Below are 22,907 nucleotides of genomic sequence, written 5' to 3'. Positions count from 1 at the left end.
ATGCACAAAATACATAATGACATAAAAAGGAAAACATGCCTTGTATCATATTTATCTATCAGCTAATTTCCATCTGCAGTCCCAAATAGGGATGGGTACCAGTGTCCGGTGCCATTGTGGAACCGGTTCTGACATAAACGGTAGTAACCAGACCGAAAAGCACCGCACAATTCGGTGCTTCATTTCGGTGCTTTTTTCCCTGAGAAATCTAGCCAATCACTTCCTTTCCCAGGATAGTAGGCGGGCCCAGGTACGTAACGGGGTTTTTTTTTTAGAGCAGAGCTAAAATGCCGAAGGCGAAGCGCTCGAGAGTGTGGCTGTACTTCACAGCAAAAGATATAAACTCAGCAGCCTGCAACAAGTGCTTAAAGGTAATAATGTGCAAAGGAGGTAACACCTCAAATCTAATGAAACACATGGCATCGCATAGCGTTTTTTTAAAAGCCGAGAAATGCACCGCATTTGATAACTTGCAGCAAGACATCACACCTAGCACATCTACTGCGGGTGTGGTGCCTGTTCTCGGAGTTAGCAACATCCAAGAACCCGAAGAGGAGAGTCCGGCCCCTAGCCCTGCCAGTGTAGCAGAAATGATAACTGATGATGATGATGATGGCAGCAGCAGCCGTTCTTCTCTGGGTGAGTATCTTAATGTTGTTCGTGTGTAATTTAACCACGTTATTAAATTAATGCATGTAAGGTGAACTAGCAAACATCATCATAGCTACATGCGGCTGTCTTCTTGTTTGATGGCAGATACTCCCTTCACCCTGGCCAAAAAGGCTAAAATGACGAAAGAAAAAGTGGACGAAATTCATAGGGCAGTGGCAAAATTTATAGTCAAAGATCTCCATCCATTTTCAACGGTGGAGTCACCATCATTCAGGTGAAAAATGTTGTATTACTCTGACATAAAAAATAGACTGTATAATACTGTCAAGGTTAATATGTTCATAGCAGCTTAGCTTTGTAAGTCTTCTCTAAATATTATAAGTAAACTATATTTGAATAAAAGGTGAGCTATATGTTTTTATTTTTTATCTGGAAGAAAAAAATTAATGAAAATTCAAATGTATTTTCTGTTTATTCTGGGAGCTGCTTTATATGTTTTATTTATTTTATCTGAAAAAAAGAATTAAATTTCAAGCCAAAAACACTTTCTTTTTATAAATTTGTTTGGGGGTTTTTTTGTTTGTTTTTTTCAATTCAGGGAGATGTCCTCTGCCCTTAATCCGAGGTATCAGCCCCCATCCAGGGATGATCTATCCAACACACTTATACCTGCTTGGTATTGCGTGGAGAAAAGCAACCTCATCCAGAATTTGGCACAGGTTAACAAGGTCGCTATCACCTGTGATGGATGGACCAGTATTGCTCAGGACCATTTCCTCACAGTGACTGTTCACTACATCTACAAAGGCAAAATGAAGCAGAATGTGCTCAGCACTGAAGCAGTTTATGAGTCACAAACAGATCCAGTTGTCGCTAAAGAAATATCAAGCGTTATGAGCAATTTCACTTGGGAGGGAAAATAATTGCTGCCAATGCCTGCAACATGGATGTTGCTTTGAAAAAATTGGACTTTTTAAAAGTGGGATGCTTTGCTCATACCCTCAACCTGGCCGCACAAAAGGTGTATGACATTCCTGCAGTTTCCAGCTGGTGTGCCAAAATCCGTTCAGTTGTGGTGTGGCTCAAACGTTCATCCTTGAGCAAAACTGTGCTCAGAGAAAAGCAGCGAATCCTGAGTAAGTAGCGCATGCAGTTACATATCAAGAAGTATTGTCATTCATATTAGCTTTTTTATAGTAATTTAAAATATGTTTGTGTCTATCTGTGCTTTAGATTTGCCAGAGCATAATGTAATTCTTGACGTTAAGACGCGCTGGAATTCTCTCTTCCTAATGGTGAAGAGATTTATGGAGCAGTTTGATGCAATCCAGGCAGCTGCTCTGGATCAACGGCTGAGGAAGCCTATGGACAAGGACAAGTAAGTGAATGACATGAGCATCACTTGCAAGAGCTAAATAACGTCAGTTACCTTTAACATTGTGAATATTTTTCAACAGGCTAGAAAGGTTCACGCACACTGATTTAATCAAGGCAGAGGAGTTTATTAAGTGCATGCAAGTCCTGTACACGTCAACCATGTGTGTCTCAAGTGACAAGTCACCCACATGCAGCCAAACCATCCCCATCCTGGCCAAGCTGGAGGCACATTTCAGACGATGTGATGAAGACAGTGTTTTCACCTCTTCAATAAAAGAGAAAGTCTGGGGTAGTCTGCAGAAAAGATATCAGGTATTTGCAGACAATGTCAATGCGCATGAAAAATAGGGTTACCTTTTTTCAGTATCAGCTCCTATGTTATATCTTGTTTTACTTAAAGGATGAAAACCTTCAGAAATTTCTGAAGGAGGCCACGATGATGGACCCACGTTTTAAAGGCAGGCTAGATGGTGAGGCAACTACTGACATCTGGGACAGGTTGGAGAAGACAGCAGTTGCAAATGCCACAGCAGCAGTTGCACAGGTATTTTCATTGTGTGTGTACAATCTTGTCCTTTTGCATCATGATGTAGTTTCTATGTTGAAGGAATGCTCTTTTACTATCTGTGTGTCCATAGCCTCCCACTGAGGACCCCAAAGCACACAGCAAGGTGGATGATGCTGACATGGACAAGCCAGAAAAATATGTCATTTCATATTTTTTCTAACACAACCAGTGCATTCTAAAAGTGATCTTTATTTATTTTGCAAACCTCACACATCTTTTTTTGTTGTTTTTCAGCTAAGTAAGGTCCAGAAGTCACCCTTAGAAAAGCTGTTTAAGGATGAAGACAGAGAGCTTCAACAGGCTGCTTCTCAAGCGGGTAGAGTCTCCTCAATCACAGAGCAGGTACAGAAGGAGCTTCAAATATACAAAAGACTGCCAGGAATTACCTCTGGACAAGACCCTGTGGCCTGGTGGTGGAGTAAGAGGGAAACACTCCCCAATTTATCTGCCCTATCAGAAAAATACTTGTGTGTCCCAGCCTCATCAACGCCTTCTGAAAGAGTTTTCTCTTGTGCTGGGCATGCCATCAGCCAAGAGCGATGCCGTATAGCTCTAGAAAAGGCTAATATGATTATCTTCTTGCAAAAAAACTGCTAAACATCACAGGTTTCATGACAAAGTTTGTTTTCAATTGTTTAAGCACTGGTTCCAACCAAAGACGTTATGTTTTATTGACAGAAAGGGCTAACTTTGTTATAATTTTGCTTAAAAAAAAATTACTGGGAAAATAAAAACACAAGAGGTTTTTGGACGAAGTTTGTGTTCTTTATTCTTTAAGCACCGGTTCGAGCACCGTTTAAGCACCGGCACCGTTTCAGAAGTACCGTTTTGGCACCGGTATCAGATAAAACCTAAACGATACCCATCCCTAGTCCCAAAGCATTATCCCCATAGATAATGTATGAATAAAAAATACAGTTATCTTTAGCTAAATCATTAAAATGACATACATATTATACACCGATCATTTTCTTAAGCATTTATCAATCCAGGGGTGCATCAATCCTTAATAAGTAAGCATTGGGATACACCCTGAACACACATCCATCACAAGGTTAATACAAAGAGATGACGTAGTTTACATACGCTAGAACATTTCAGAACCACCAATTAATCTAATAAATATCTGTAGACTGATGGAGGAAGTTGGAGTTCCCAGGCACACAAGAAGGCCCCACCTCCCTGTGTTGTGAGGCTGTGAGGCACAGTGTGTGGTAACAACTGAGCCACACAAATGTAATATATAAAATTCTGACATGGCCCATTCTGCATACACAGTGACTATACAAGTGTATTTACTATTGTAAGTGCACGTTATGTTTTCTGTGTTCACATAATTAAGCTGACTTTTATCTAAGCAAAGGATCTAAATGTTTATTTTACCACCTTGAAAACTTTTGTTAAATACAAACCCTTTTGACACTCTTGGAAGGTACCACTTTTTAGGTAATACAGCAAATGTAGTTCATAGCAAAGCACATGATCCTGAAAATTAAACACAATGCTTTTTGCATAATTTTTCTAAACTGTATGATCAGATATTTGGATTTCCTGTCCCTCCCTACATCCTACCCTCAACATCTACTTCCTGTATCGTTCTCTCCTCTACAAAGCTTTGCTCTGTGTGCACTATCGGATGAGAAGGAGCTTTAGACACACGCGCACACACACACACACACACACACACACACACACACACACACACAGAAAGGAAAAGGAAAGCAACTAGCATGGCAATAAATGACGGCAGACTCTTCAGACTGCACCTGATACTTAACTTGATGAATAACTTAATAAGCCTATAAATAAATAGTTTGTTTTGGTTTGTACATTTTAAAAAACAAGAAAGAGGCAGGGGACACACCAAAAATATATGTTACACACATGTATATAAAAAACTTCAAGTGAAAAATGCTGATGACATTGTGCATTCGGTCTTGTACCTAACATAACAAAAACTGGTCATCCAAAATTTACATTCAAAGCAGATGATGTGTCCAAAGCAACCACTCCTCTCCAGTCATCATTAACAAAGACAACATCTGGTGTGCCTGTTGTGGTGCATTAAAGAACATCACAATCAGTACAACAGAATATGGAACAGATGACTTTATGTTTTAACTAACAAGTCAACAAGTCATCAATTATCCTGCAAAACCCCTCACAGCACAGACAGCAGAGAGGCATGTAATCTGATTTAAACTGCAAAAAGACTCCTCAATCAAATGTATATTTGATGGTTTTCCATCTCCCATATATTATAATCTGAAGCCTGAAGAGAGTTAAATTACTTTACACGACTGAGGCTAGACTAATATATATATATATATATATATATATATATATATATATATTTTACATCATAAACCCACAAGGGACCTAGGTGCATTAGCTGATGTTTACTGTTACCCTTTTAAGCAACATGTAAATCAGTGGCCTAATTCTGTGGCTATAGTTTGGAAATAACAGCTCTATTAATCTGTCTGGTAGTGTAATCAATCATTAGTGCAGCTCCACACTCTTTCATAACAGAGCTGCACAGGTCAGCTCTGCAGCCTGTGCAACATGAAGTATTAATTACTCATGTTTGCCAGCAAACTTCAAATACTGTAGTTTCACTCCTCTGAAATCCTTTCCAATTAGGTGAAACTGAAGATGTGTGTGTGTGTTCATAGATCCATCTATCCATGTGTGTGTATAGTGTAGAGCAGACCTTCCCAAAGTCCCCCTAGGGGGGGCGCAGAGTTATGGCAGGGGAGGCGGCGGTATGAAAAGGAAAAAAAAAACAAAACGCTTGGACACTGCTAGCACTGGGCGCCCACAGAAACACAAAGCAGGAGATGAAGCATTGCTGAATAGGTTTCCAAACCAACTTCATTCTAAGCCAAAGACTAGAAAATATGGTGAAGCATGTCTTCCCTTTGGTTTCACCTGCACAAGTGCCATGGTAGGTCTCCCCTGCAGAATTGGTTTTCCCTTCGTTGGGAGCAGCGCTGGGCTCTTCAAATCATGGACAAACTATATTCCACGTTCTTGATTTTTAGTTCACAAACACTTGTTATAATAACTAACTACTCCTGACATTTTGGAGATGTTAGCTCTTTATACAGTTAAGTTACAGCGGGATAAAAAAAAAAATATCAGGCTGATCCTGCCACAATTTGTTCCCCCGGACAAACAGTATCCTGCAGTTGTTTATGTTTTTAAACCCATTTTGCACAGAGAGGCATTTTTTGAAAAATGTATTGATAGCAATGTTGAATATTATTACACAGAAGAAAAAAAACAACTACACGTAAAATAATTACACCGTGACGCCTCTGCCTTTGTAAATGGAGGGACAGTAACTGTGTGTAAAACCTGCAGATAGTCAGATTAACAGTAACAGTATTTTGTCTCTCTCTGCCATTCTGCAATTCATCTCATGTAAACAATAACGTGGCGCACAGCGTGACGTGAAAAAGGGCACATACCTTTGACGTTGCGTTACGAACTCTGTATTCCTCGTCCACACGTAAACGAAAAAAAGGAGTTCTAAAAAATCTCCGTTTTCAGTGATTCCAAATGCCGTTTACCTGTGGACGAAACAGCTGCGTTTTCAAAAATACCCGTGCAGGTGCGGACGTAGCGTAAAAGAATTAGTAGTTTATTTTATTACTACCTGTAATTTATTGCAGATTACTTGTATTTGCTTAATTGTTTACTAAATGTTTGAGGTGTGAAATAAACGCAATGGAGCAAAATATCGGCGTGTGTGGTTGGAGGATGTGTTAGTGCGTGTGCGCACGGGTGGTGGGGGGAACATTTTTCTTGTAAAACAAAAAAAGTTTGGGAACCACTGGTGTAGAGGATGACGTGGTAATTTTATTGCAGTCATTATTAAAAACATATATTTCTGTATAGCTTTAATTCCAAGTTTATGTTCTTCTTCTTTTGCACAGCTATCAATTTATTCTTTTTTTTATGTTACCTTATAAACCACTATTTTTCTTAAACCTGTGAGAAAAGACAAGTAATTGTGTGAGGTTTTTTTGTCTGGTTGGTTGTTTTGGGGTTTTTTTCCCCCTAATTTTTTAGAATCCCTATTACAGTAAATATCTCTTAAAACACAACCAGATTTCCTGATGTCCATATTTCAAAACTTACATGAACATTAAACACGCATAGAAGTATCCATAAGTACAACACTAAAGACACAAAGACGTGAATCTGTGAAAGAACCTCTATTTTTTATCTGTTTAATGTGTGGTAACCTGTTCCAGGTAGAATAAAATCTTTACAGACACAGGCGGGAGCTGTTCTGGAAGCAGCTTTGAAATATGACAGAAACCACATATTTCAGAAAAGTCAAACAAAAGTTAGCAGGAGTCCAAGGGGGAAAGAGTTAAAAACCAGACTATTAATGTTGTAATGTTAATGTTGTAGTTTTGCGCATTTTTCACATAAATTTGACCAATCCTCTAGGAGAAGTAACAATTCTAAATGATGATTTGATGATAGATGCCTGAATATGGATCCTGTGGATGGACGCCTCACCATTGCATGAGCTCACATGCTCAACCAGATGAGCCCATAAAAGCAAGAACAAAGGGCTAAAAGTTATTAATCAGTTCACCTACTGAGAAGAATTTGTGACTAAACTTTTTGTCATATATATAAAAGACAAAATCACTCAACAATAGTACAATAACACTACAACGGAAAAAAGAAGAATAAATATCAACTTATTTCTCATAAAGTTACAACTTCCACCACTATTATGATGGAAGTAAAGAGTGTTGATGCAGTCATACATTTTCCTGCATGCACATCCATCAAAGTAATGGCCATCAAAGTGCCTGTTCACAGAGTATTTATTTTAGATTTCAAAATCTTAAAAATATTCTGGATAATCTATTATATGTTATAAAAAATGAATATTTGGGTAATGGCAGTGAATCCAAAACTGTAGTTTTGGTTGGCATGATATCTTTGTGAAGAAAACGACAACGGTTCTGATCCATCACGCCTGCCAACAATTATATGTATCAGTTATGTAATGTCCTCTAGACATGCACAGACGCATTAGATTTAAGAGTGCAAGGAAGGTGAACATGCTGGAGGGGACATAGACATCAATCAGCTCATAATCTGAGAGGGCATACTATCAATGACAAGAGAGAAATAAACAAGACAGCCAGGATAATACAGCAAATATACCTCAATAAACAGGAGCAGCAGTGGGACTGTGCAGTGAATCTCTTCTGCTGATTTTTCAGCAGCTATAACACAGTGGATGCTGTCAGCGTGGAAGTCAATAAGTGATTGAGTAATTGTGACCCCAAAGACACCTGAGTGACAGAAATAAAAAGGCTTGGAGGTTGCAAGGACAAAGAAAATGGAGAAATGAAGCAAAACTAACCTGAGGGGACATGCAACCTTCACCAGTTCCATTTAAAACAGACAGCAGCAGCTGCTGTTTAGTCATTACTGTGAAACTGAGAGTGTACCCACTGTTCATGTGCATTCACACCCACTGAGCACTTGATTAGGAACATACGTGCAATCCAACACAAGCTCTGCCATATATTCTATTTTTCCTCTTCTGTTGTAATGGAAGAAATCTCCTCATTCCCAGCCCCCTTTTTCACAGGGTGTTTTCCCTGGGGTCAATTCTTGATCTTATCGCATTAAGTCTATGAGTAAATAGTCTCCAGCTAACTTGAGCTTTGACCTAAGTAAATACTTGAGTTTATGGTTTCAATCTCTAGTTTCAAATTGTATTAAATATAACACATTGCTTAGTTTGTAAGCATCATGGCCCCATTAGTAAAGCAGAGTAATGTGCAGCTTCTTGGTTTCTGAAGTCAGACGCACCCTTCACTTGTTAGCTGAGACTGCAAAAAAGAGAAAACAGTGAAAACACTTGCTTGAGTGTTAACAGAAGACTTCACTGTACTTAAGGTGATGTCTTGGTCGCTACATCCATTATAGTATATGCAGACCGTGTTTCAGTGTAGCTGCAGTGAAAGACCCTATCAGCCATGTCATTTTGAGTCAGTCATCAAATTGAAATACATTTATGGCATTGACAACATTTACATCTACTTCTTGATATTAAAAAAATGTTTTGTTGATGTTATTTTTTCTGATGAATCAGGATTCTTTTTTTTCTTTTTTTTTTTGATAATCGGAGCTCTGTTTGGAGGCAATATTTGGCCCATTTTAAATATGGCTGTATTTCAAGTTTTCAACTGAAAGTAGTGATTTAGGCACAAAAGACTGCCCACCCAAAGAAATCTTCAGTTAAGCAAAGAATTGAAACAGTTTAACTGTCAGGTAAAACTACCACAAATCACAAATTTTCCTCATTGCTACAGTTTCAGGGATGTTAGCATCCTCATTCTCCTGGACACCACCTTCTGACAGCTCCTCATTCCATCCTCCTCAACCACTTCTCTGACAATGTTTGCATCACTGGTGTATCAGGCTACCAGCTTCAGTAATACCACTGCAGACAAGACAAATGGACTGAACTGGACTCTGTGTAGACGAGGGCCTATTTTTTACCCCCTAACCATTTGTGCAGAGAGGTTGTCGTATCTGTAAGCTGGACAGTGCGAACAGCTTTAAGCCACTGGCCAATGAACAGCTTACTTGAGGTAGGGATTAAATGTCTTGCATGAATGGACACAGATATTGCAAAAAATGTGCAGGAAGTAACCAAGTTCTGAACTAAGCTTATCTGGAAATAATTTGAACCACTGACTTTCCTGTCCTGGGATTTCATATTTCTACTTCAGATCACTTCTCAATACCAATAGATGTTTGAAATGATCTCAGATGACAACAGTAGAACACATATATGAATAAATAAATAAAGCATGTATTATGATATTGGTGAAATATAAAATTTCTGCCGTTAACCTTAGACACATTCCTAAAGTGAAAATGTCAGACTTGAAGTGGCTTCACTGAACATTTATTCCCCTCTCAGTATTTTTCTGCTGCACAAAAATCCAACAACACAAAACTGCTCCTCCACCCCACTGCTCTGGAGTGTGTTTATATCCATCAATATATGCAAATTATGTCCCAACTGTCTGCTGTGTACCCAAATAACCTCCCTTCATCACCAGATCGAGAACCACAGAGCTTAAGAATAATCTAATAAAAGCTGACTTTGTCATTAAACAATAATTGAATACCTTTTCAGGCAGTGCCTCTGAATGATTTAAGTCTCAGAAAACTGGAAGAGATACATCTTTGGCAGGGCCTCCTATCTCATATTTGCAAATCTGGCTGGCAGCTCTGAATGTGCAGTGATAGCAGTCATTCTGAAAGTGATCCCACTGTGCCACAGTCTTTGAGGTTGTGGACCTAAGAAAACAGATTTATTTAAGTGACAATGATTGTGAATTTGGCTTTGCCAAGTGTTTGGAAAACTGCAAGCTCTCTCGACACAATGCGATGTTTTAAAACTATCCCTGCCAACTTATTATCTTCATAAAGAAATGCTAGTGGCAATCCATTGTTTGAGGATTTCTTTGGGCATTTTTGCTTTGTTTTCATTTTTTGCGATATGAAGCTTAGCGAAAGTGCATGATGAAGCTTTAGGAGGGATGCTTTATCATCTCTGTGCCACTTCTACATTCATCACTGAAGAGTCCATTAGTTCGAAATCTAATGTTGCAGACAGTCAAGGACAGGAAAGGGAAAGCCAACTTGTTTAGAACAAAACGCAGATGCAACAACTGTGGTTGAATTGATCAGTGTTCGTTGGATTAAATGACTATTTTTGATGTGAATGCCGCCTCTTGTAGCGATGAACCCCAGAGAGAATTTTCTTACTTCTTTATCTTTCTTCATTTAGTTTCTCTGTTATAGTTAGCTAACACTAGCTGTCTACTGATATAAAGCTGATGTGTTGTCAACACAAACACCACGGATGAATTAGTTAGCAGACTTTCAGTTTCTGCCTTGTCTTTGCTCAAAGTGATAATTAAAGTAGATGTGAATTCCTAATTGAAGTAGCTGGCACTGACAGCACATGCATAACTGTATGGGACTGCATGCATTTTTTAAAAAAAGTCTAACGATGAAGCTTTAGTATGTTCAAGAAGTCTCTCCTTGAACCTACCTTGGTACTAAGTTGATTCCAAAATTTCCAACAAGACAGTCACCACACACTGATTCACACGCAACCTTCACAAAACTCAAGGTTTCTTTGTCTCAGAAAATGGGTAATTTTGTAAATGGAGTGGTATTGGAAGCAAGTACAAAATATTTGTTATTATGACATCCCCGTTTGTATAAATCTGATGTAACTGAATCATTAATAATGTAATTGAAAATTTAAAAAATAATCAGAAAATCAGAGCTGACGTCTCGTCCTGCTGCAGATAAGAAAATGTATCTGAGTGCATCAAAACAAAAAATCAGCAGGATAACAGCAAAGCATTATTTATTTTTAATAGCCTAGTATTTCTGGCAGCTCATAATCTTTGGTGCTCATGACATCTGATCTAACATTTTTACAAATGAACACACACTCATATTAAGCATAAGCAATCACAGTTTGCATGCTCAACCCCTATCTTTGTGTGTACTTGTGGATTTCCTACAGAGGAAACGACAACGTGTCAGGGTTCATGTGTGTTTTTCGCTGTAATTCTAGCATGAATTAACTTTGATTATACTTGTTCCAGCAGGAGTGAGTGCACTGTGGGAGTTCTGTCAGGTGTCACTACTAACTTTACCACAGCACAGCGGGGTGCATGTGTGCACGTTTCAAGGGATTACTGAGGAGCAGATGGTGTTTTTGCCTGTCAAAATGGTGGATGAGACAACAGCAATTAAATCTGCAGATTATTTAATAATATATGGAAGATAGAGTTAGGACAGAGTGGTTAACGGTGCAAACAGAATATGATCACCTTAGTTCTGATTTTTCCCTCGGTTTTGAATGTAACTTAAAACATGAACATAGATCTCTGTTGTGTTTAGCAGTCATGTTTTTTTCTTTTTTTCTGATCAACACAGGGAAATAACTGCAATTTTCCAAACATCACGCAGTTGTGATTTGATTTGCAGTATCGTCTGTTACAAGTCAAGCCTTAGTTCAATAATCCAATTTTTAACAGATTTAAAATGTGAAGAATGATCATTGCAAAACGGTAATTGGTCTTTATTATAATGCTAGAATATTCAATTAAAAGTATCCTTGGGGACAGTGAGTTGCATGAGTGAAGCCATGCAAAACCAAAAAAACAAACTGAAGAAGCCTAAATTAATGTAATTAATTTAATATTAATAAATTTAATCAGGTATACGTTTTTAACGCTTGTTAACACAGATCAGCCAGGTATTTTTTAGTTTTAGGGTTATACTTACAATTAAGCACTTAGTTCCAATGACAACCTGCGCATGAGGTTTGGGAATACATTATACATGAACTTTGTTACAGATACATCAAGAAACATGTAGGTTTTATTTAATATATGAATGCAAGAAAGTGCAACAAACATTTTATAAGATCCTTTTCAGCACAGATTATTAATATTTATTTATTTATGGGCATTTGAAACATGACAGTTTTGTCACATAAGCTTGGTCCACTAGAGGAAAAACTGTCAACAGCCCAAGTGTCTTTTTTATATATTAAATGCATTTAGCAGACTTGGGTTCATATTTACAGTATATCTTTTTCCTATTCCATGCCATAATAAGAGTTGTATATTTGCTGCACAGAGTACAGGAAATCAATAAAAAAACATAAACATGGTATTGATTCTTTTGCTTCCAAACTAATAAAAAGTGGACTTTCAGACATGTCATGGCTTCTAAAAATACAATGAGCAACCCTTCAAAGACTGCTTAACATAAATCGAGCATAGTGTTAGATGAGGCAGAGTCACAACTAAACACAGCCTTATGGCCTGTGGTCTACATGTTACTGTCAGTAGGGGGAAGTGTCCCAGTCAACTGGTCTGTGGGGAACTCTTGCTTGTACTGTTGGTCCCATAGCCAGCTATGGTGGTGTGTCAATGTATAATACACACAGAGCTGAACTTCAGCAATTAAAAACAATGAAATGTCCACTCTAGCTGTAATCTGATGATTTTCATGTTAATTTTTTATCTTTAATGATTTTTAATAATGTGGCCTACTCGTATATTGTATTCTATGTCTAGATCTGTAGGAATTTACAGTAAGTATTCCTCTTTGTGTGTATTTATTTTTCATATAGAGATGTGTATTTTATATAGTTTGTAAAAACAACATGTTCTATTTGTGTACCGTGTTTTTTTTTTTGCACCAAGACACTACAACAAATTCCTTGTTTGTTTGCAACAGACTGACTGAGTGGTGTTCAGTTAACAACCTCCAACTGAACACCATGAAAACTAAAGAACTTATCTTGGACTTCAGGAAGGGCAGAGCAGACCCGGCCCCACTTTACATTCACGGGAGCTGTGTGGAGAGGGTACACTCCATGAGGTTTCTGGGCGTGCAGATCTCTGATGACCTCTCCTGGACTGCAAATACCACGGCGGTGGTAAAAAAAAGGCCCAGCAGCGTCTCCACTTTCTAAGAGTGCTCAGGAGGAACAACCTGGAGGAGAGGCTGCTGGTGACATTTTACAGAGCCACCATAGAGAGCATCCTAACGTACGGCATAACAACATGGTATGCAGGGTGCTCAGCTGCGGACAGGAAAGTACTGCAGAGGGTCATCAACACAGCCCAGAAGATCACTGGCTGCTCTCTGCCCAGCCTGGAGGTCACTGCAAACTCTCGGTACCTCAGCAGAGCTGGCAATATCATCAAGGACTACTCTCACCCCAGCAACCAACTGTTTGAACTATTACGGTCAGGCCGACGGTACAGGTCACATAAAACCAGGACAAACAGATTCAGGGATAGCTTCTTTCCCAGAGCTATCACTGTAGTAAATAAGCACAAAAACAATTGAACCTGCTTGCTATACCATACCGTCACTGTCATTATATCATGCTGCTATTCATACTGTCATTATATTAATGCTGCTATCCTGTATATATCGTACTTACTATTGTTTGAGTACTTGCGATTGTTTTATTGTACTTTTTATATTTTACATTTATATTTATTATTGAATCTTGCACCAAGGGAGTGGCACTCCAATTTCGTTGTACTCTGTACAATGACAATAAAGGCTATTCTATTCTAGTGGACCTGGGTTAAAGGTTTTCAAGCTAGTGTTTCCTGACTATTGGGCACTTACAGCCATTTCTGATGGACTCCTACGGCTGATTATTAACATCCTGCAAGTGGCTGTAAATGTTAATTTCAACATTTACTCAAAGCTTCACGTCCATTTCATCTTCCTCTAAATACAACTTTAGGCATATGTTGTATGTGTATATGCATGTGAACTGTAAAACATCAAACAGCACAGTGTAACAAAAACAATAAGAGGATAAATAATGTGTTGCTGCATTGAGTTTGATAAAACATGCACACGGATCCATCATTGTCAAGACTGATACCAAAACTCACAAAACATCATCCACCATGTCACAAATTATTTCCCAGCCCGTCTCTTCACACTTAGCTGAAATTTCCTTCGTTACTCCTGAAAACAATTTCTCTGTCAGGCTTTATTGTATTTGCCACTGAAGCTAACACCACTGACACAAATTTTTCTGCTGAAAAGGAAAAAAAATAAAAGGTCTCTTTATAAGAAATTGTATCTTCCATTGTTCCATATTAATGCTCAAAAAGGTGAGATTCTCAGCTGCCTTGGTGCCAATTATTTATGAACCTATTTGGCAATTAATAACTCATGCCTGAAGATACTGATTACTGAGAGTACTTTGACATATTTTAATGTTAATTGATGTATTCCGGTGAACACGGGTAGGCATCACTACTCAGTATAAATAAACAAGCAAAAAATGCATCCATGAATAAGGATTTCATTCATTTGTTTGAGGACAAAAACAGAATACACAACAGGTACTACATGAAAAAAAAAGCCCTCAAAAAACAATTACTTGTTGAATTCTATGCCAGTAACTTGAACACCACTTGTTTTATTAAACTAACTATAATTGCAAATGTGGTAAGCGGTCCATGTGCCAGCCAGAATGACGTTAAAAGCATTTTATCCATCTGGGGGGATGCATTAACCTTAAACTGATATTTAAATGTCACGAAATTACGTGTGTGTGTGTGTGTGTGTGTGTGTGTGTGTGTGTGTGTGTGTGTGTGTGTATGACAAGCATATAGACAATGTAATTCAATAGAGGCCTACCCTTTCCAGCTGCATATTACATCAGATTATGCAGTGAGAGATGACTGATTGCTGATGTCTGTGTTTTCATCAATTAGGCCCATTTACCAAACAGTTCCAGTAGCACACAGCCTCAACCGTCTGAGTTTTACAGCAACATTGTGTGAAGACAAACCTGTTTGGTAAAAATATGCAGTGTGGGAGTATGTGCACAGATGTCTGCATGTTTATACTTCGAGGTGACTATGTACAGACAGCAACGTAACCTGCTTCTTGCGAGTGAAAAACATTGCTTGTAAAGATAAACACAAATTTAAATATTCCAGCAGGAGAAAGCAAGAAATATGATAAAATAAGAGAATATTTTCTATTTTACAAATGGAGATCTGAAAGACTTACTTTTAGTTGTAGAGCAGTCCAATACCCAGTTTCCTGTAACTGTAAACTAAGTCAGGCCTGATACAGGCCAGAAAACTTTGGACAACCACCAGTCACAAGGGAAAATGAGTACTGGCTGGTAAGTGGTTGATGAAAGTTGGTGTAGTTGCTGAGATTAAAGATCATAGAGACCAGCCAGTGACCCGCTGGCAAAAAGTGGAGAAGAGTGGTTGGCGAGTTGTTGCTGATAGTCGCTAGATGAAACTGGTCCCTCATTGCAGCTACTTGAGTCATGTGTAGATTGTTGTGGTTGCCAGTAGTTTGCATGTAAGATGCCAACTTGTCTGCAAATACTAGCAAAAATACCAAGTGTTAATGAAACCATGAAAACTCTGATGCAAACCAAAAATGGAGCTCAAGTGCCACTACAGTTTGGAGAATAAAAGGTGAATGTTTACAGTAAGGCCAGGCGCTTGTCTCCATGCCAGAGCAAAGGGAAAACATCTCCTTGGTCTGGGGGTGGATTGCCCATCTGGGGGAGATGGTGCCTGGACCTGGAGGTTTAGAGTATGTTTGGGGAGTGTGTGTACAGTGTTCGTTTCTGTTGTCAGTTGTCTATTTTTATGTGTCAGGTTCGGTCACCACCACCACCACCTCTCTGGGAACATCTCAGCTTCCTCCAGTTGTGGGGGCCTGTCTCCCCCCACCACATTCCCTGCCAGTGGCTGATGCCCTCACGCGTCGGTGGTTCTCGGTGTCTGGGTGTTCAGGTGTGTACTGGCTCACTCTTGGTGGCTGCTTGGTGGGGTCTGGCGCCCGTGGCTCGGTCGGGCCCCTTCCGGGGGACGGAGAGCCCTCAGATCTCAGGTTTCTGGGCCGGGGACTCAGTATGCTCTGGCATAGCCAGCGGCCGGTGGAGCCTGCGGGCATGTCACCACAGATCCCAAAGAACTATGGATGAGACCCATGGGACCTAATTAATACCAATAAATGCACAAAAAGTTATGTATTTTGTATGTATGTTATTGTTGCATTTGTTTATTACTATATAACGTACTGTTTTATTACTTTTTTGTTCTTCTGGACCATACTTTATTGTGGCATTATTATGAGCAATAGTTAATGATAAATTTCTTCTTCTTCTCATTATTATTATCACTATTATCATTATTATTATTATTATTATTATTATTATTATTATTGCCATAATCATTATTATGAATAAAGTCATTTATATGATTGCTATTTTGTGTGTGCTAAAACCCAAAAGACACTCTGGCAGTCTGATTGCTAGAGCGTACTCATGTGAGGTAACACAGGTCTGGTTGAGTGGTTTGGACTCCTCTAGTCTGTTTAGAGCCAACTGGACCTCCAGATGGTCATTGTGAACCCTGGAAATTGGCCAAATGCAAAGTCCAAATGCTGAACCTTGTGCTAGGGCCTAGGACAGTTTGTTTACTTTGCTCTGTCCCAAAGGAAAAAAAAAAAAAAAAAAGAAAGAAAGAAAGAAAGAAAGAAAGAAAGACAGACAGACAGACAGACAGACAGACAACCTGAGGATGTTAATATTAATCGTAATAATCAAAATACAAGACTAAAAGCTAATTTTTTCCCAGAATAACACAGCAGTTGCTGTTGGAAGAGGTTACTGTGACCAAATCCAAGTCACTGTATGTTGTCTCAAACATCTGCAATCAGAGTCATTCCATCTGCTTATCCAAACATCTTATCTCATTAAAGAATGTCATTTAGGATTTTGTCTTTATAGGATAAGGCTCGAGTGCACCAAGGATTGAAATCTTATCTTTTCCAAGGTTAAGATGTCAGATCTTGCCAAAAATCTCTTAAGTTTTGAAAATCCTAAATTACTTCTCTAAAAATAGTACACCATCTACCAGATCACAAACGGCATCCATTAGAAACACACCCATGCTGGGATCTCAAGGTACATGCCCGCAGCAGCTGTAGAAAACAACTGCATAATCAGGGGAAGACTGTGAGACATACATAATCTCCTACTTATGTTTGTGGCAGCGATGTTAGGTTTATTTTTATTTTGGCAACTAGATAGGTTTTGGGGGGGAGAGGGGGTTTGTCATATCTTTAAATGTAAAGTTTTTGCTATATATGGAGGGTAGAACTGATTTCAAACAAACTGCATATCAGTTTGAAAAATTTGTTATATGAGCATGCACGTTTTACAGGAAGAAACCTCCAACAAAACCAACAGAAGAAAGAAAAACAAGAAAATAAAGAAAACAGGGGCAAAAACAACACAAGCACAAAACATAAACTGCAGTAGGGAAGAAACACCCAAAGTTAATGACATGCAATAGTACCATAGAAATGGATGGGGAATTCCTGTTAAATAGTTACTAGGTTTATTTAGGTATTCAAAATATGGTCAAAAATCTCCTTTTTAAGACATTTTGCAGAGGTTGAAGAAATAGTAAATGTACATACTTGTATCTATTTCTCTTTAAATCAAGCTTGTTATTATGTTGCAGATAACAGAATGAGTGCCATGAGAAACACAGATTAGTAATCTAACATTTAAGGGCACTTTGAATCAATAGATGCCGACAGCCAAGGTATACAATCTGATTTTGTATCATCATTTTCGATTGTAGTCTCTTTCTTTGAATGTATTCTCTCCAAAGGCATGGTTTATGAAATCCATTGTTTAAGATTAGAGGAGGCAGCAGTAATATATAAAATACATTCACACTCATTACATTTGGCTAATATTATTTTATCTTTCTCTGTCCTGTGCTTCCCCCCAGAATATCTGGCATTTTGCTGCAGTGAGCAGATGTACAGTTGTGATGCCAAACTGAAAGGACTGCAGGAGAACATGCTCAAGCAATTTACAAATTGAAATCTATAGTCCATTTCAGGAAAACTGTAAGATTTTCAAACAGCTTCAATTAGGCCAAACAGAAAGAGAGTTGAGATAGTTAAAGTTTCTCATCACACGTGCAAATACAGACAGCTGGGGAGGGGGGTCAGTAGTACATGCAAACCCAGTCCAATCCAAACTGGGTTTTACATTGCAGTTTAAGAACACGACAAAGGTGTGGCAACAGCCCCTTAGGTAAAATCTGGAGAGCCAGAGTGAAATATTCAGGCAGCCGCACTAATCTGGCAAACCTTTCAGAGAGCAGGCATGGACTCGCTGTGGGAGAGAGAGACCCCGCTTCCCCTCTGCAGCTGCAGCCAGCGGTAACACCAGGAACAAAAAGGTATCACAAATGTTCTTCCATGCTTCACTTGCCAGCAGCTCTGTATGGGCAGAATCCATTACTGAATCCAGGGTGTTTAGAAACACAGCAACAAGGCATTATTCATAAACAAAGGCCTGTTGGAAATGTGATTTTTCTTACTATCCATAGATGAAAGTCAAATTTTTCTCACACATAAATTGATTGATTTTCATATAGATTTCTGAAGATTAAATACATAGATGTGTACGGTTTAATGCATCTTGGGCAGTATTATTTGTGATATTTGTGGAATTAGCAACTGATCAAATAGACAAAATGAGCTTTACATTGTGTAAGTGAATGTGTGTGCACTCTCTGTTTAACACGTTTAAAGCATTTTTGTACAGTTTAACACTTTGTTTCTGTTTTTGAGCAAAGCTTACAACCAGCCCAGATTTCAAAATGATCGACACTACGATTCTTTTTTTTTCTACTGCGATTGTACTGTAGAAATATGTACAGGTGGAAATCGAGGCTACAGTGCTAAAAGTATGATTTCTCATCGCAGCCTTTGCTACCAGCTCTGGCTACTACACAGTCATTGGATAACCAAATGCTCCATTATTTTGGGTGTTTTGCTAACTTTCTGTTAGCATGCTGTCTGTGCAGATGCTTGCAAAGTGGCATTTTGACAATATAATGCAGTTATTTCTGTCCTGGATGCAGTCTGCAGGTCATGCAAGTAACTCTATATTAATTGTGGCTGTAATCTGATTACTGATTACAGTGATGCATTCGATTGATATGTGACTGAAAACTATAATGCCATTATAGTAAAGCTGACACCCAACACTGTTTGCTTTAATCAAAGATACCATTTTGGGTCACTGTGAAGTTATGTATGTATGTAGTGTAGTGTGTATCTATGTATGTATATATTAGGGGTGCAACAATACTCGTATCGATATTGAACCATTCGATACAGTGCTTTCGGTTCGGTACGCATATGTATCGAAAAATACAAATTTTTTTATTTATTTTATCAACTTTCCTTCTGACGATGCTGTCTGTGTTGAGCGCTCAGTGGATCTGTGCTCGACAGTGCAGCCTAGGCGGAGTAGTCGAACGTAGATTCACTGAGCGCAGGGCAAGTTGGCGAGACAGAAGTTAAGCTCTCCTTGCAACATGGCAAATTGAACCCCCCACCCTCATTCAGATCTGGCGTTTGGAACTATTTTGGTTTTCATGTGACGTATGACCCTGAAGGTAAGCGCGTCATGGACAAAAGTAAAACAGTATGTTGGATGTGCCACGCAATGCTCAATTACATGGGTGGGAACTAGTGCGTTAGCGCAGTTAGCTCGTTAACGTGTTGGCCGTCCAGCCCCACGCACGGGGCGATCCACAGTAGCTCGTTAACGGGGATTTGCCATGTTGTGGCATTAACGTCACTAGTGGGAACACAATGAATATGACTGCACACTTACGCCGACATCACCCTAGTGCAAAGACAAGTGGAAGCAGACAAAAACAACAAGCACACATGCTACAAACTTAACCGAGTCATTTAGACAGCTTAGACAGCTTTAGCATAGCTTTTATTTTGGAAAGAACCATTTCTCTGTAATAACCTCTCTTTTCCAAAGATGAGTGATTTCTTGATTAGATAGATTTGTTTTTTTTTATTACTTTGTTGTTTCAGCAACATTAAATTTAAAAACTGTACTTTTGAGTTAAAATATATATTTATAATTTTAATAAATGACAAATAAAAACACATGAACATTTTTTTTTGTATCAAAAAAATATCGAACCGTGACACCAAAGTATCGAATCGAACCGAAAATTTTGTGTATCGTTGCACCCCTAATATATATATGTATGTATATATGTGTATGTATGTATATACACATATATACATAAATATATATATTAGGGGTGCAACGATACACAAAATTCACGGTTCGATTCGATACTCTGGTGTCACGGTTCGATTTTTTTTATATATATATATATATATATATATATATATATATATATATACAGCAGCTGGATAGCGTAGTGGTTAAACTACACGCCTTTGGAACAGAGGATCGCAAGTTCGATTCCTGCCTGGGGCGTCTGTATCCAGTAAGGGTCCTAAGGCTAGACCCCCTATGCTAAGCAAGCCTACCGCAGACAGATAAATATGAAGGCATGCCGGCTCGGACGTCGCCCGGATCAACAAGGTCCGCGTCAGGTGTTGAGGAACCAGGGCACCCTGACGAAAAGTGGGCTACTGGAACAAGAAGGCATCGGTGGGCAAGGGACGAAAACAGGGCGTTGTTGGAATGCTACTACGCAAGTAACCCCGGCGGAAGGGGCTACATGAATAGGATGAGGGACCTATGGATTCTTCGATACCCAACATCCACAATGACGGCGAAACAACTAGTAGCTCAGTGTTCCAACATTCGAAAGAAGGGACTGCTCTCACAGCTAGAGATTGACGAGGTACAACACAAATGCTACGGCAAGGAGGAGTCAGGACGCCAGGTCAGGGGGGAGATATCATCACCCCCACCCGAGATTGGGTACATAGCCCCAAGTGCGATAGGAGAAGGATCGTTGAGTGCGAGAGGAACTGACCTGAAAAATAGGATCATGGCCAAGCTTGAAACCTGGATCCCCCGTAGCCGGTTACCAAGATTACGTGAAGTACCCTCAGAAGGTCTGCTAGATGATGTTAATGCAGCACTACGGGCAATACCTACAACCACGATTACTGACACTAACAAGCTGATCTACAATACGGCAGCAGTGATCAGTGAGATGCTTGGCTACAAGTTGAACAGCCACAAGGGGCAGTACCCTCCATGGAGAAGGAGGCTAGAGGGCAAGATCAAAGTAGCACGGAGGGAGGTTAGCCAACTAACGGAGTTGCAGAAAGGTGCGACAAATAAGGTGCCTAAGAAATACCTGAGGCCTTGGAAACTGCCAAGCAAAGACTCACAGCCTTGGCCAGCCGCTTGAGGAGGTACACCAGAGAGATAGAAGGCAGGAGAATAAACCAGCTGTTCTCCACAGAACCAGCAAAGGTGTACTCTCAGTGGCAAGGGAACAATAAGAGAACAGCACCACCAAGGCTGGAGACGGAGCAATACTGGAAGAGCATATGGGAGAAGGATGCAACCCATAACGGCAATGCTCAGTGGCTAGAGGATCTGAGGGCAGACCACAGCGACCTCCCTGAACAGGGTCCAGTAACCATCACAGTGGCAGATATCCAAGAAAGGGTCTCCAGTATGAAGAGTTGGACAGCACCAGGGCCCGACATGGTTCACGCCTACTGGCTGAAGAAGCTGACTGCACTCCACGAGCGTCTGGCAGCACAAATGAACCAGCTGCTAGTTAACGAAAGACACCCGGAATGGCTAACTGAAGGCCGGACGGTCCTGATCCCCAAGGACCCCAAGAAGGGACCGGTCCCCTCCAACTACCGACCAATAACCTGCCTCAGTACTACATGGAAGCTCCTGTCAGGCATCATATCGGCTAAGATGAACAGGCACATGGGTCAATACATGAGCGGGACACAGAAAGGAATTGGCAAGAATACCAGAGGTGCAAAACACCAGCTACTGGTAGACAGAACAATCAGCCGAGACTGCAAGACCAGACTGACCAACCTGTGCACTGCCTGGATTGATTACAAGAAGGCCTATGACTCAATGCCCCACAGCTGGATACTGGAATGCCTAGAATTGTACAAGATCAATGGGACCCTAAGAGCCTTCATCAGGAACTCAATGGGGATGTGGCGTACAACACTAGAGGCCAACTCCAAGCCCATAGCACAAGTTACCATCAAGTGCGGGATCTACCAAGGAGATGCTCTGTCCCCACTGCTGTTCTGCATAGGCCTGAACCCCCTCAGTGAAATCATTAACAAGACTGGCTACGGATACCGACTACGGAACGGAGCAGTTGTCAGCCACCTCCTGTACATGGATGACATCAAGCTGTATGCCAAGAGTGAACGAGACATCGATTCACTGATCCACACTACCAGGCTATACAGCAATGACATTGGAATGTCGTTCGGACTGGAGAAGTGTAGTCGGATGGTAACAAAGAGAGGGAAGGTAGTCAGAACTGAGGGGATTGAACTACCAGAAGGCAACATTGCAGACATAGAGGACAGTTACAAGTACCTGGGAATCCCGCAGGCAAATGGGAACCATGAAGAGGCCGCTAGAAAGGCTGCAACCACCAAGTACCTGCAGAGGGTCAGGCAAGTCCTGAGGAGTCAGCTGAATGGTAAGAACAAGATCCGGGCCATCAACACATACGCCCTGCCCGTGATCAGGTACCCTGCTGGGGTAATAAGCTGGCCAAAGGAGGAGATAGAAGCCACTGACATAAAGACAAGAAAGCTCCTGACCATGCATGGAGGGTTTCACCCCAAGTCCAGCACCCTGAGGCTGTACGCTAAGCGGAAGGAAGGGGGCCGGGGACTGGTGAGTGTCAGCACC

At 40.0% G+C, this 22,907-nt stretch overlaps 2 protein-coding genes across 3 annotated transcripts in view; one reads left to right on the top strand and one right to left on the bottom strand.

The window, feature by feature from the left end:
* LOC147312948 (exostosin-1) overlaps nt 1-22,907 on the bottom strand; it is a 435,823-nt gene that overhangs the window by 299,878 nt on the left and 113,038 nt on the right. The gene's annotated exons all lie outside the window — the stretch shown is intronic.
* Nucleotides 1,556-16,151, top strand: LOC147312950 (uncharacterized). Its single transcript, XM_086264363.1, has 7 exons — nt 1,556-1,748; nt 1,846-1,990; nt 2,070-2,301; nt 2,390-2,533; nt 2,628-2,696; nt 2,792-2,975; nt 15,823-16,151. The coding sequence occupies exons 1-7, from the start codon at nt 1,556-1,558 to the stop codon at nt 16,149-16,151; spliced, it is 1,296 nt and encodes a 431-aa protein (XP_086120489.1).

The sequence above is a fragment of the Aulonocara sp. 'chitande type north' Nkhata Bay genome, linkage group LG15 (genome assembly GCF_057382095.1).
Source record: "Aulonocara sp. 'chitande type north' Nkhata Bay isolate Kocher_YH1m ecotype deep benthic linkage group LG15, A_spYH_male_GT1.1, whole genome shotgun sequence".
Taxonomy (NCBI): domain Eukaryota; kingdom Metazoa; phylum Chordata; class Actinopteri; order Cichliformes; family Cichlidae; genus Aulonocara; species Aulonocara sp. 'chitande type north' Nkhata Bay.
Note: the sequence above shows the minus strand (reverse complement) of the source record. Positions and strands in the feature narration are given on the sequence as shown.

Bases quoted from the DNA above. Each gene is read 5' to 3' on its own strand.
- LOC147312950 (XM_086264363.1), top strand. From the start codon at position 1,556: ATGGATGTTGCTTTGAAAAAATTGGACTTTTTAAAAGTGGGATGCTTT. The intron at 1,749-1,845 runs GTAAGTAGCGCA...TCTGTGCTTTAG, and splicing joins AGAAAAGCAGCGAATCCTGA to ATTTGCCAGAGCATAATGTA. The intron at 2,302-2,389 runs GTATTTGCAGAC...TTTTACTTAAAG, and splicing joins GTCTGCAGAAAAGATATCAG to GATGAAAACCTTCAGAAATT.